Source organism: Myotis myotis, unplaced genomic scaffold (genome assembly GCF_014108235.1).
Source record: "Myotis myotis isolate mMyoMyo1 unplaced genomic scaffold, mMyoMyo1.p scaffold_m19_p_7, whole genome shotgun sequence".
Classification (NCBI taxonomy): Eukaryota; Metazoa; Chordata; class Mammalia; order Chiroptera; family Vespertilionidae; genus Myotis; species Myotis myotis.
In genome coordinates, this window is record NW_023416379.1 from 62355464 (window position 1) to 62370724 (window position 15261).

Sequence of the window (15261 nt, forward strand, 5' to 3'; positions counted from 1 at the left end):
ACAGTGCAATTTCTTCAGAATTTTCTTTCCCTAAAGAAGTTCCTTTACATTGTAAATACACACACACACACACACACACACACACACACACACACACCCCTGCATACACCCCAACAGCAGCAGCCATAATAACCTAAAATAATCAGTAACCTAAAATAAACTCACACGGCAGGAACGCACACTAGTATTTACTAGATTTATATTTTTCCTCCAAAGAGTTCAAATGAAGGCAGAAGAGTAACTTTTACAGGACTACTTATGGTAAAACAAACAGTAATTATACAAATCTGAAGGATTATCGATGATACTTGTCAATTAATCACAAGTTCCTCAAAAAGATGGAAGACAAAAGTTTCCTCTTTAGCCAATCTTGAGATTTAAAATGGCCAAAATAATACATATATTTCACTAATACTATTTAAATGACTTCATGACAACAGCAAAGACAAAAAAACTGTAATAGTAAACATGAACTTTCCCTCAGATATTTACTTACTCTGAAAATAGATTCCTCTTGGAGTAAGATCCACTAAAATAAGTGAAAAGTATATAATATTTGGTCCCCTTTGCCAATAGAAAACAAACTCTTTGCTTTTCTAATAGTGCTGGGCATTACCCTCCTATTAATAAACTTTTTTCCCCTTGCTCAATTTCCATTACTAGACAATTGGGTTTTTATTTTATCTACATATATAAACATTTCTCTGGGGCAATGACTTGACATTTTCAGCAACATAATTTGGGTAAAGTCTGTTTAATATGCTTTATACTTACAACTTTCAAAGTGGACCAACCATTTACTGCAGCTCAATTAAGAACCTCACTGAAAAACTAAGTATGTCAGTGAGAAATTATATAATATGTCTAAGTCAAGAACAGCCATATGGCTTTTGTAAGAATCTCCAAATACCAAAAGGATGAAAATACTCTTATTCTACTTTTTACACCAACAGCCAAAGCTTTCTAGCGACTGAATTTATTCCTTGCAAACCAGAGAGAGCAAGCAGCAGTTAGCAAAGCTCTGACGCCTGGGAAAGAATGAAACCGAGGCCCAGTGTTGTTAGTGACTTTAAAAAGCCGCATCACCTTTAGCAGTTAACAGAGAGAAGCTCATGTATTCTTTTGTTCCTGTTCCACCAAAACTACTTACAGTTCAGGGCTTCCATTTTAAGTTTTAAAAACTACCTACTTTGAAGAAAATACATTAACTCAAAACTAACATATTTTAAAAGGGTTTTAAAAAAATCCTTCATCTTAAGCCGTGAATTAGAATTCAATGTCTAGTTGATAGAAAACTTAATATGATACTGATCACCACCCGCTAAATTAACCTACTTTTTTCTTTAAAATAACAGTCTCCTATAACTTAATATACTTGATAAAATTAAGAAACCCAACATAAATTCTTTGATGGCTTTTTCTACTAATGCGAGAACTGAAATTGTATTGGGGAGACAATATCCATCTGGGAAAGTACAAAGATACAGACGTTAAAAGATGGAAATTCATCTTCTAAACATCCAATAATGTTATCTTCAAAAGCATGAAATAAGTTTCAAATATAGCCCTACAAATTACTAAAAGCACTTTCAAAAATCAAGCCTAACCAGCTGGCAAATAAATATGGCATTACAGTAAGTCCTCATTTAATGTCTTCAATAGGTTCAGTGACTTTAAGTGAAATTACATATAATGTAACTAACTTTACCATAGGCTGATTGATATCAACAAGAGGTAACTTCCTATGGCAGTTCTTCAATGTAATGACAGAAGGACAGTGAATAAAACCAAGTTATTTGAGAACCTACTGTATATCCAAATGACTGTTGAAACTGATTCTAGAAGAAACTTACTGCACATTAAGATGACTCAAATCTTTTAAATTATATTTAAAAAGTGCATCTTAGGAATCTACAAACATAACAGAATAATCTCTTCTTCTTATGAAGTGGTGTCCTTTTAAATCTGTATTTGTATTATCATACAAAACTCCAATCTCTTTGAACAGACATGCTTATCCCACCACAGTGTTTGAAACCAGCACCTAAAGTTAGTCTTTATTCTAAAAGATCAGCTGCTTAGTAAGATAGAGTTTTGCTACAATAAGAATTGTATATATTCACAGTTTAAAATTCTAGTTATTTCTTAAAATGAAGTAATTTTATAAAACAACAGTTTAAATTTTATTGTTTTTTTGGAGTGACCCAAATGAAAGTATCATCTCAAATTATATATCTAGTACAGATAAACCAACATTAATGTACTATAGTTCCACTTAAAAATTGTAGCAAAACAATGTTTAATAGTAGTTAGTACTTTATAAAGTATTTTTAACCCATCTTCCAGTTAGCTCATGAGTTACCACCCATTGACTTACGTGAATTGTTCAAAAATGGTGCAAAATCTGTGAACAAATATTTTATGTTGAAGAAAAGATAAAAGTGCCAAAACTGTTAAGTGAGCATCATTCTTCTAATTTATAGTAAAGCCTTTCCATCAATTGAGGTGGTGACTAACAAGTAAATATCCTGTCCATAGACAAGTACCTACAAGTAGATACTGCTTTCCTTTTTTCTTTTTTTAACTATTTTGATTATGTTTTAGAAAATTCTGCCTGGTGGACATATAAAGAGGACCGAAATTTAAAAACTGCATTTCATTTGTGATTTTGGGACACAGTAATAGTCAAACAAAAATCCAACACAATCACTTAATAATGGACATTATAGTAACTTTAAGGCATTACAAGCATTTTTGTAGGAAAAAAGAGGATAAATTCTAAATTCATCCAAAAGTTATACGCAGTAGAGAAAACGTCCTGCCATGTTCACATGTACCCAGGATGTTTTAATTTCTTCAAATTGTTTAAATCTTAAACACATGCCATTTTTATTTTAGGAGCTATGAAATAAAACTACTCTCCAAAGTCTTTGTTTTAAGCAACTAAATATTATAAATTTTTACTGGGTGATTTTCCACGGCACCAAAGTTATTTCTGAAAATCTGTCTGTAGTAAACGTGATGAGAGCGTGCTCACCCTGAGGAGAGCCTGAGGATCCGAACTCCTAACTCCAGAAATCACCGTGATTTGTCCATGCATTACTCTTACGGGCAATAACCTCATTATATTTTTGTTCATCACAGCTGTTATAATTTTATTTTCTCACATTAATGAATTAAAATCCTTGCAAGTATTGAATTACAGAGCAGTTCTTCTTACAGGCCAATCAGCTGCCCCGTTAGTAAACCACCTAAGTATAGAATTTTCTCAACTGAGCTTGTTACGTGTCTTGGTGTCCTTCACCTTTCCTTTTACCTGTAGCTCCTGTGTGAGTTTTACATGAGAAAACAAGACAGAAAAAGAAAGTGCTTTGCAGAGCAAAAGTTACCTTTCATCCTGAAAGGAGCCCATAATCAAATTCTTTGAAGGCTACATATAGAATGTGTTCACATAAACTTCCTAAATTTGTACCTGGATGGCACTTTGAATCTACTCTTTTGTTCTTCCAAAATGGTGTATATACATAACAAATGAAAATAGTATAAGCACCAGCAAGGTAAGCCATGGATTATTTGCTCCTTTTGGGGGCGAAGTTGGGTGAAGAAACTATCAAAATTTGGTTTGCAAATATGAGGAGCATTTGTATATGCATTCAAAATGTGAACGCAACATTAATTCCTCTTTTTAAAAGAAGTGTAATCATTCAGATGAATAAATTTTCAAATAAAACATAATCAAAGACTATCAGCCAAAGATCATGATTAGAAAATTAGAGCTAAAAAGAATAACCCATTGAGATTTTTACAAAACAAATGTAACTGTGGTTGGAAATGGGTGCAGACAGTGAACAGGCAATGGCATCACCCGCTCCTCCTCATTTCCCAGAGACAAAGTTTGAACCTGGAGAATGCAATGGTGTCACGAGAAGGTCAATGTTGAGAGGGTGTTCCACTTGCTGTTTCCTAGTTCCGGGTGACCTCTCACTGCCCATCCAGAGTGTCATGTTCTGACTGTTGGCACCCCTTGAGCATCATCAGCACTAACATCTCTCTTAATAGTACATTTTCCTCTATCTATTTTTGCAACAACTTGGAAACATTAAAAGTCCATCCCTTCAATGACTTTAATCCAGTGGTTCTCAACCTTCCTAATGCCGCGACCCTTTAATACAGTTCCTCATGTTGTGGTGACCCCCAATTTCATTGTCACAAAATGAACATAATTAAAGCATAGTGATTAATCACAAAAACAATATGTAATTATATATGTGTTTTCAGATGCTCTTAGGCGACCCCTGTGAAAGGGTCGTTCGACCCCCAAAGGGGTCGCGACCCACAGGTTGAGAACCACTGCTTTAATCAAACATTGCTTTTATTTGCTAGGAAGGTGAAGGAGGCAAAATATAACTGAGAGTTCATTCCCTAAGTTGGGTCATGCATTGCCAAACTATACTATCAAGTGCTGGGAATGTACCCCCTTACAAAATAAAAAAGGCATTACATATGCTGTCAGCGTGTCTTTAACCAAAATTAGGCTAATAAATTGTGTCAGTTTAAAGGTAACAAGTTAACTAATGAAATTCCAATTATTGCTTTTATGAAATTAAATTTAATATGTGAAATTACTACTCAAATATTAAAGGTATTCTCAATTACTGTTAAAGCTAATGCATACTTTCACTAGGTTATGTCTACCCTGCTCTATTTTCTAGTTTCAAGAGTAGAACTTTCCTTTTGCATAACAAAGTAACAAAATTAATTTTTTGGAAATCAGTCAAAAATATCAAATCCTGGTCTTGGCAAAACTCTAGAACAAACCAAGGTACTATTTCTCACTTATATGGGAGGAAATACATATTTACAACATTATTGCACAACCTCTTCAATATAGACAAGATTATTCTTACCTCTAGAATGTATCTTAAGAAGTAAATTCAATACTTCTTAACAAATAAGACTTTAAATGTTTTTAATAGAAATAACGCTATGAGCGATAAGCCATCGTGGTTGTGTTAGGTTCAGTGGATCACAGTTCTATATAAGAAAAAATGTATATTGGACACGTCACCCAAATGTCTTATGTATAGTACATTCCAAAGTACAGATTTGTTTTTACCATAATCAGTAACAGACTTTGGAGCACGTTGCTCTGTTTCAGTATTTCTCTTCTTGTTCTTGGACTTCCAAGCATGATACACTTTTAGTCTCCTATGAAATTCTTCTCTGCAAGCTGCCAGGAGCTCGATATCTACCAATTACATGGAAAGAGAAAGAGAGAAAAAGAACATCCTAATTTAGTTGTCTAGCATAATTATTCTGTGGCATAAACATATACATATTGACAGTATATATAATATAAAGTTTTCTTTTTAAAGTAATAGTAAAAAATTAAAAGTAAGCTAATTATTGATAAAGATGAGTATTTTATGGTAATATTATCTTTTATATTTACAGAATTTTATTATACATTACTATTTTATATAATTTGTTCAACATAAGAATCTTGAACAAAACAAACACCTTGGACTAAATAGGTCTTTTATAGATGAAGAACTTAAATTACAGAGGTTAAGTCACTTGTCCAAGGTCACAGGCTACTACAACAGAATGAAAAGGAATAAAAGTCACTGTATTCAAATGCAAGCTAGATTTATATGCAACACATTTTTTGTTTGTAATTATGCAGATAAAATCAGGGAGGTAGGAAAGAACATAGTGAGAAGTCTGTACAACTATGACACTTTAGTTCCTATTTATAGTACTATGAATTCAACACTATGATTTAACCAAGAACTCAACCATGTGGGAACCTCTGGATATAGTATTTTATTCTGTTGGAAGAAAAAGTGTTAAAAAGGAAAGATTGGCCTGGCCAGTGTGGCTAAGTGGCTGAACATCAACCTATGAACCAGAGGCCACGGTTTGGTTCCCAGTCAGAGCACATTGCCTGGGTTGCTGACTTGATCCCCAATGGGGACGTACAGGAGGCAGCCGATTGATGACTCATTCTCATCATTGCTATTTCTATCTCTTGCTCCCTCTCCCTTCCTCTCTCTAAAATCAATAAAAACATATTTTTTTTTTAAAAAAAGGAAGGACTGCACTGCCATCTTTTCCTTTGCATGCATGGACCAAAAGATTCTGGTAAGTGTTTAATTATATAAATAATATGAGATGGGCCAGTCATTAATATAGCCCAGACCATAATTTCTCTATGTTTTTCTTCTCTGACTTAGGCAAGAGATAAGCAAAATGAATTTAACTAATTTAAGTATGCCTTCCTTTTAACTTTGTGAGTAAATTAGGTCTTCATTTCAAGGTAATAGTAATAAAGAGGATGGCTTATACTAATTCATATGCAAATTTTAAAAACAGCACCTGAATGAAGCTGGGTATTTATTACATGTTAGGTAGGGAGACTTCCCATTTTTCATCCTTTCCATACACTTACCGCAAGAAGTATTGATGGTATCACGTAGTTCTGCATATTTCCATTTACTGAGATCATGTTTCTTGGTACCAGCGGCTGCCTTGGTGGCTTGTACAGCAGGACCTCTGCAATTATTACATATTTTTACATATTTAAACTAGAAACATGAACAAAATGTTAACTAAAGAAGGAAGAAAGTGAGCGTACATTTAAGAACTGGAAATAACTACTAGAAAAATGTAATTTTTGTATCTTTGATGGATGAAATGAAGAATGGTGTACTATAGAATGCCCAGGTAAATTAAAATTTTCCACCGTGCCACTTAATAGCTATATTAGGAGGACTTCTGATTCCAAATTCTAGTACCATAGGTTTATCTAAAGTTAAAAGATACATTTATATGTTTTTCTCAAAATTAGAAAAGAAATCCTCAACATACATAAACAACACCATTAGAAGCACATTAAGGGTTGGTTTATGAGCCATTAGGCCACACAGTACCATCACCTGTAGACTATTGGAAGCTACAGATGGCCAAGCCCCAATCACACCTACTGGCTCAGGATCTCCCTAGGCATCTGGGTGTTTAGTGGGTCCACAGGTAAATGTCTAAAATGCAACCCACCACATTAGTCATTAAAGAAAGGCTCAAAAAGCTGCTGGGTTCTGGAAACTCCTGTGACCTTTTAACTTCACTGTTAAAGAACACTTAGAAAAAAAGTTCTACAACAGGGTGGGGAACCTTTTTTCTGCCACGGGCCATCTGGATATTTGTAACATCATTCGCTTAATATAATTCACTTAATATAAATTTTTGTTGCTATGAAAAAAGCTCCTTGATTTATTCAATTTTGAGTCCCACCTGCAGTTGCTCTGGCAGGGCCAGACCAAATGTTATCTTGGGCCTTAAAGGGCCAGCAGGCCAGATATTCCCCACCCCTGTTCTATTACCAGATAAAACCACACCCAAATATTTAGTGAGTAATAAATATGTAAATTAAAGGAAGGGGTTTTAGGTCATAAAGCTGATAACGGAGATTTCAAAGGGCACAAGTGTTATATATTGCCCAGAGTAACAGGAATATTTGAGTAGAAAGAGAGGAAGCACATTTTAAAAATTAAAAATATGTATAAAATACTAAAATAATAAATTTAAAATAAAACAGGACAAAGGCAAATTTTTCCTAGTAGTGCTACTCCAGGCTTAAGCCATGTACATAATTTTAAATAATTATTCAGGAAATACAGGAACAACTTTTTTTCTGTAATAATGAACATTACTTTCCAGCAGCTTACACTAGCCACAGAGGAGACACTCAGAATAAGTGCAAGTGGACTTTTAAGCACAAAGTATTGAAGGAAGAATTTAAACACATCCTATTTCAAGATGTGAAAAGAAGAAGACACAAATATTAAAAGAACTAAATATTAAAAAACTAAAATATTGCTTCTCAGGTACCAAACAAGGAATTTCACCTTTATCATCCACTTCTCCAAAAATGTCCTCTCAAAGAGGAACAATCAAGGTACAACACTACAGGGAGCTACTTTCTCATCATGTTACATTTTGAAAGATAACAACAATCCTGACCGTCAAGACAGAGATAATGAGACTGACTGGAAAATGATGTGGGAAAATATGTATCCTTCTTCCTGAAATCAAGGAAATCATTTCTTCAATAGTGAGCTTCACCAATGAAAGAGGGTACTTGTACCTCCTTACAAGGCCTATTTATGCTTTCATTTTAGAGAATAAAACACAACATACGTCAGACTACATACTTAAAAATTGTTCGACACACAAAAGCCTGGGTAAAAACTAATGTGTGGCCATTTAGTCCTTCCTGCTTTTTGTGGTTAAAATCTGTTTTAGGTTTACTGAAGAATCCATATTTTTCATAAGCTGTGCGACTGGCAATTTCCCATGTAGCTCTTTCTTCTAAATTGCTTTGCTCAGAAAGAGCCAGCTGTGTGTCAGCAAGGTCTATTACCCTTAACAATAAATTATGCTTTAACATTTATTCAAATTCTGTATTCTTTTTTCCCTTTCTTATAGCACTAAAATACCATTCAATAAACCAACAAAAAATTCTCTTTTCTTCTTAGTTCTTCTAAGAGTCTTTTCTAAAAGAGCAGCTGAAAATTATTATGGGTTTTTTAATGTTGCTTTATTTTCTTTTGAAAGAATAACTGAATTTACTTACTATACCTTTTATAGATTGTCAGAAAATACATGAGGTGTCAATATACATAAGGTGTGTTTTAATACTTTTAAAAATAATAACACTGAATTCAAATTATTATTGCTTAAAATATGATTTTGGTATTACTTTTAATTCATATTACCTCAAACAAAAAGACACCTAGTTAAAATCATACTCAGCATCCTAAGAAATACACGACTAAAATGCACCTTTGGAGTTATTAAAATAGTAAAATAAAGCTGTAATTTATTGTTTAGACTTGATTAACAAACATTCATGTAAACAATAAAGTAGTAGGGAAATTGACTTTTATTTTTATTTATTTTTTTAATTGTTTTATTGCTTAAAGTATTACAAAGAGTATTACATATGTCTCTGACTTTTGATTTTTAAAAATTATTAGACATCTTCAATTAATTTTGTAAGCTCAAAATTAACAGTTAAAATGTTATTGATTCGTATCCACTTATAAAGGTAATGGACCAGGTCCTGCTGGGAAGTTATAGCCTTTGGTGGCTCAGTTTTTACATCAGTGGTTTTTATTTTTTTTAATCCTCACCCAAGGATATTTTTTCCATTCGTTTTTAGAGAGAGTGAAAGGGAGGGGGAGAGACACAGATAGAGAAACATCAATGTAAGAGACACATCTATTGGTTACCTCATGCCTGCAACCGTATAGGACCCTTCAGTACCAGGGACCCTTCAATCCACAGGCCAATGCTCTATCCACTGAGCCAAACCAGCTAGGGCTTATCGGAGGTTTTTAAACTGTGTACTGTGGTGTAAAAATCCTTAGGAGCAGGATTCCCCTCTTCAACTAGGCACAGTGGTTCCCAGCCAGGGGCAGCACCACCCCTAGAGGGAGTTTCAAAATACTCATTCCATCAGGAAGACAGAAAGGGTTCCCTAAGAGACTGAGCTGGTGGGGGCCAGTGATAGGCACAACAGTACTACCAACAAGGAAGAGTCTGCTCCAAAATGCCAGTGGCTTCAGCACTGAGAAACACCGATGGACAGGAACACCGGTTTTTACCTTTTTCTATGTGAGAGTGAAGTGACACTTCTTGTACAGAAAATATACATGGAAAGAGTGCATTATTCATGTAACAGGTTCTGGTACAAATATTGACGAGTAACTTAAAAATATGACTTTGAGGTGGCACGTATTCCCCCAAATTGTACTGCACTAACCTACTCAAGATTTCTGACATTTCTTTCGCCATTTGTTCCCTATAAAAGAATGATAATACAGCATCGTTATATAAAAGACAATTACACATAAATTACTTAAAATACCTAAAAGCATAAATAAAATTTTATATTTAAAAAATATTTATATTTTCAATACGATTATTGAATTACTAACCATTCACTATTATTTTACTTTGTAAAAGTCTGCAATATACTTTTTTTACATACATAGCCATAAAATACAGCAAAATTTTTATTTAGATCCAGTTAAAGTTATTCAGACTTTCCTATTTTTGCAGTAAGAACTTTCAATAAAATCTCATAAGAGCCATGCTTCTTAGTATTATTTTTTATGTACAGAATAAAATGTTCTAAATGCAGACAGGAAACTTGGCAGAATATAGATTCTATATAAAATTTTACACTGGATTGCTTAGAAAATATTAATTAGCAAGGTATAATGGTGGTAAAATAAGTTGATCTATTTTACATTGCCAGAGTTTAAATAATTCTGATGTATTCAAAGTTTTAGAATTCTAGATCAAAGTGTATTTTCATTAAAAAAAAATTCAAATGCATCAAGTGCTTGTTAAATATTAAGATGAGAAGTGTTCTGACTTTTCAAGGACAAACATTTCCCAAAGGCCAAAACTTACTTAGCTCTTATTACCCCAAGGAGTGTAACTTTCTCAATATTTGTTTAAATCTGTGAAATGGAATGGATGTTTCATCATGTTTCTCAATAATTTGTTAGCCTTATTATTTTCCTGTCCTTTGCTGTCTTCCTTCATAATTAATAAGTTTCTCACTCATTCTATTCATCGGACTCTGGTAAACCCCCAAATCCTATAAACCAGTAAAAATCATAACAAAAGATGGTAGCTGTGCCTTAGGGCATGGTTTCCAGGATGCCCACCCAGACTCCCGGACTCCTACTAGTGCATCTCTTTCCTTGTACTGGACGCTGGCTACGCTCAGGTACTGATGGAGATCTAGTTGAGCAAGCAGTCAGAGAAAAAGAAATCTTTCAAAACGGATGATCAAGGACAAGAAACACAAAGTAAAAAACACAAATGTAATCTAAAGAAACTGCCTATTGAGCAATGTATCAACCTCTCTTTAGGCTAGTCAGAATTTCCTAACGTTCAAACTCAGCATGATTTTGGTAACTATTTTTAATTCTATTATCACCTACCCCAAGGTTTCTATCAGTACCCAAGGGCACCTCTGATTTTACCACCGCTTTCTCCTGAAGCTCCCTCCGATTCCCTTCCCACAGCAGGTTTCAAGGGAATCAGAACTCTTTCACTACTTGGACTGCTGATCGAATAACAATTCCTCTGTATACCCCCATGCTTCACTGGATGGCCATCTCTGCTGGTTTAGTATCTCTCACCTGGCCTATGTTACACCAAATATACTGAACAGAAAGGGTTCCTGAATCCAGGTGCTTTTTCCCTTCTGATTTTCCCAGACTAGTATATGCAGATGCTCACAATTTCACCTTAGACCAGTGGTCGGCAAACTGCAGCTGGCGAACCACATGCGGCTCTTTGGCCCCTTGAGTGTGGCTCTTCCACAAAATACCACGTGCGGGCGCGCACATACAGTGCGATCGAAACTTCGTGGCCCATGCGCAGAAGTTGGTATTTTGTGGAAGAGCCACACTCAAGGGGCCAAAGAGCTGCATGTGGCTCGTGAGCCGCAGTTTGCCGACCACTACCTTAGACCATCGGTTACAGGGCTGAATTCAAGCTCAACTGGTAACTATATATAAGTTTTTTTAATGGAGGGTGAGAGCATCCACTCAGTAACATTTTTAAAACCTGGTGCATTGTGGTGAACAACGGTATTGGCATTTGATGGGGTGAGGGGTCAGGGATGCCAAATGTCCTGCACAAGGAAGAGCTGCCCTATGCCTCATGGGACTTTAACATTGAGGTGAAATGCACATACACATAGTTTTATGTGGAAATAAAGTTTTACACGTAGAAGAACTTTTTTTGCCTGGTTTTAACATTCAGATAATTTCTGTAAGGATGCACCTATTGCAAAATGGAGAGGAGAGTGTACTTAACTCTGTCCAGAACTTTACAAAGGACTGTTCACAACTGCATGGCATTTACTGACTGATGTAACATTCTTATATAAATTTGCGTTTGAAGTTGGTTGCATTCATGGTGCTCTTAGGTATACATGCAAACATTTGAGTACTTGATTACATTTTTCTATAGTTGTAAACAAGCACTTTTCATATTAAAATAAACATTGCTTCATTGTAAATTACTGTGCTTTTACTTCTCTTTAACATGCATTGTTTGAGAACTATACATACACATGCATCATTTTTACGTTTGTTATTGGTATCTGTGTCTGAGGAGTTGAGAACCATTACTATATAAGAGTTGGGGCCTAAAAGCTGTTAATATTCAGATTTTATGCATATTCCAAAATTTTATATGTATAGTATGTATAAAATACAAGCATATCCCAAATGTTACTTAGATTCTCTCTGTGTGGAGATATTTTCATAACAAAAAGATACATCAGCATCAAAATTAGCATTATATATATAACTTCAGATTATAAACTATTTTAGGTATCAGTAGAATAAACTATCACATCTGCTGAAAACTAAGCTATCTATTATGACTCAACTACTTTAAATATTTTATTTATTCTTACTTATATCTCTATATCTGTTTCTATAAAGACAAAAAGTAAAGAATAATTAAAAACACATAAAACAAAATGGGTGTTTAAACATGTTAGAAAACACAAAGAAGGAAACCAAATCATAAACTACTGTGACTGAACACCATACAAGAACCATTAAACATTTTTCCTGTGCAAAGGAAAAATGAGTTATCTTATTCTTTTTAATAAAAGGAAATAATGTAAAATTCACTTCAATAAGGAAATTATTTCTCCAAAAAAATATCCATAACCTGTTAAAAAAAAGTTATATGATTAAGTCAAATTGTAAAAAGCGAAATGACGTACGGTGTCATTTTGGGTCTTGCTCCATTAATTCTGTGAAAAGAATAAATTTTTGTTAATATCATAACCAACTCTGAACTGTGAAAATCTGGACTGTGCCCAACTTATGTTTTGGTGACTTTACTGATTTAAAAAAGTGCATAATCTTTATTTAATCTACATGTGAGATTACTCATAATTTCAGATACAGGCATACCTTGTTTTATTGTGATTTGCTTCCCTGAGCTTCACAAATGTTGTGTTTTTCACAAATTGAAGACAAGACCCTCCACAAGCACAAAGTTTATGACTCACTTTATTCAGTTCTTTGGAACTGACCCCGCAATGTCTTCAAGGTATGCCTGTTATGTGAAATCATAACTCTGCATCCAGGATCACGTGTATAATTGATTGAGACCATATTTTAAAACATATTACACATGTGAAAAATAATTCTTACTTAGAAGTTACTGGATGGGTAACCAAGCTGGAAAAGTAACTTGAAATTGTTTATTGCAGCAGAATCCATCTACATATATTTTTTAATACATCACAGAACCCAAGAACACATTAAGAACAGGGCTAGAGAGTTCTTACTCATAAATTGTTAGAAAGAATTCAGTACTAACAAAGGCAAAATAAACATTCAAAAACATTAATGTAAGCCCTGAGTAAGATAAAATTATCAAACATGGGACATCAGTACAGAACATCATCCATAACACATTGCTAATGCTTCCAGTGCACAGTATACACTAACCAGGAGATTCAGAGGAGAAGGCACTCACAGGACCAGGGTTCAGAGAAAGTTTTCTGGGAGAGAGGCTTACAGGCAGGACTTCAATGGGCATTCGAGATGGGAAAACAGCATCTCCAGGCCTGTCCCACGGGAGAACTAAAACAAATTCTTCCTCCCTTCAAGTTACAACTGCTTGAATATCTCCTAATCACTTAATTGTGGTCTCATTACCTAGTAAATTCTGCTTCACCAAAATCTCAGGTGACTTGTCATTTTTGTCAAAGGTCCTAAATGGTCCGCTCTCTCCCTGAGACCACTCACTCTGGAAGAAGTGCATCTTTCTGAAAATGGGAAGCAGTGCACATATGAGCCAGTATCTTACACATAGTATAAGGAATGGTACTGGAAATAGCTGAATATTTCAAAGGCTCACACATAAAGCTTAGCCATGAATACCGATAATGACTACATTAATGAGCCCCTTAGAAATGACTTTCAGTCATACTAAAGCCAGCTCTGCCCATTTCAGGCTGTCCTCACACGTTAGGGATGGCAGCTGTCAGAGCCTGGCTTGTCTAGGAGCCTGGCCAACCCACTGGTCAGTTATACCAAAGACTCCCGGCCATTGCAACATAACACAGCGGGGAGGAATGGAACAGCAGCTAAGCTAAGTCTGCATGTACAAAAGCCATAGATGGGTGGGAATGTTTTAATTATGGCAAAATGTTAACCAAGAGCCCAACTATTGGACTCACACCCAACAACTTAAGAAATTATTATAATACCTGTGCTTGATAGGCCTATTCAGTTTATTTAAATATAATATACTTCCATACACAATTCAGGCCCCAGAACTCCCCAATATAATCACTTACTAGAAAAAGTGTTAACATACCCTTTTCCTTCCCTATCTTGTTTTCAGCTAAATAAAATCTAAGCACTGCTCTATAATATAAAACAAGTTTTTCCTTTCACAAGGAAATAGCAACAGCTACTATTTTTATTTTTATTATATTTTGTCATAAACAGTGCTCTAACATTCTGAAAAGCATAGTTACATACATGAATGTGCCTCACCATACATATAGAACATATATACCTACATATAAAGGAACTCCACAAACTAGTTTTGCTCTGTTTTTACAAATATTCAAAAAAACTAACATTTCCATATTCTAAATTTAAAATAAATCTATTATACTAAAACCTTCCTGAAATTTTTAATAAGGACTTCCAAATTCCTCCACACTCCAATAACATATAGTATTTAGAGATAATTCAGAAACCTGAGGAGCCAAAATATTTCAATGTGATAAACCTTCCTTCTTGGAAAGGAAATCTATTTATTCTGAAACATAGAGTGTGTATGTGTGTGTAAAATTTCCCCTCATTTCAAATGTTAGGATATATATAATTTGCATTAGGAAAATAATAAATACCAACCTCAAATATATTAGACTGGATTATAATAAAGTGACTGATTTCTATTATAGACTTTAGTGGCAGGTATTTAGAAATTAGATGTCTACCTTAAACCAGATGTATAAAGATACAATACTCTTTAGCACTATCAGAGTAAACATTGATATGTTTTCTTAAAGTACTCATGAACTGAAGTATCAGTTTTGTTTTTCAATAGTTTAACAATTTGATAAAATCAATTTGTTTCATTCCTTTGGGTATAAGAATGGATACAAATAAGTTTTAAATGATTTTA

General features: G+C 34.3%; 1 protein-coding gene across 14 annotated transcripts in view; it reads right to left on the minus strand.

Annotated features, from left to right (window-relative positions):
• Positions 1 to 15261, minus strand: part of MYO6 (myosin VI) — a 141547-nt gene that overhangs the window by 2703 nt on the left and 123583 nt on the right. For 2 of the 14 annotated variants that reach the window (XM_036317775.1, XM_036317787.1), the window contains exons 29-35: positions 13266 to 13292; positions 12830 to 12859; positions 9827 to 9865; positions 6452 to 6555; positions 5117 to 5248; positions 2378 to 2404; positions 497 to 529 (exon numbers count right to left, since the gene is read on the minus strand). In XM_036317775.1, coding sequence (XP_036173668.1) covers positions 497 to 529; positions 2378 to 2404; positions 5117 to 5248; positions 6452 to 6555; positions 9827 to 9865; positions 12830 to 12859; positions 13266 to 13292 — 392 coding nt within the window. The remainder of the gene's footprint in view (positions 1 to 496; positions 530 to 2377; positions 2405 to 5116; positions 5249 to 6451; positions 6556 to 9826; positions 9866 to 12829; positions 12860 to 13265; positions 13293 to 15261) is intronic. The other 12 variants (XM_036317776.1, XM_036317779.1, XM_036317778.1 and 9 more) reach the window with 12 other exon arrangements.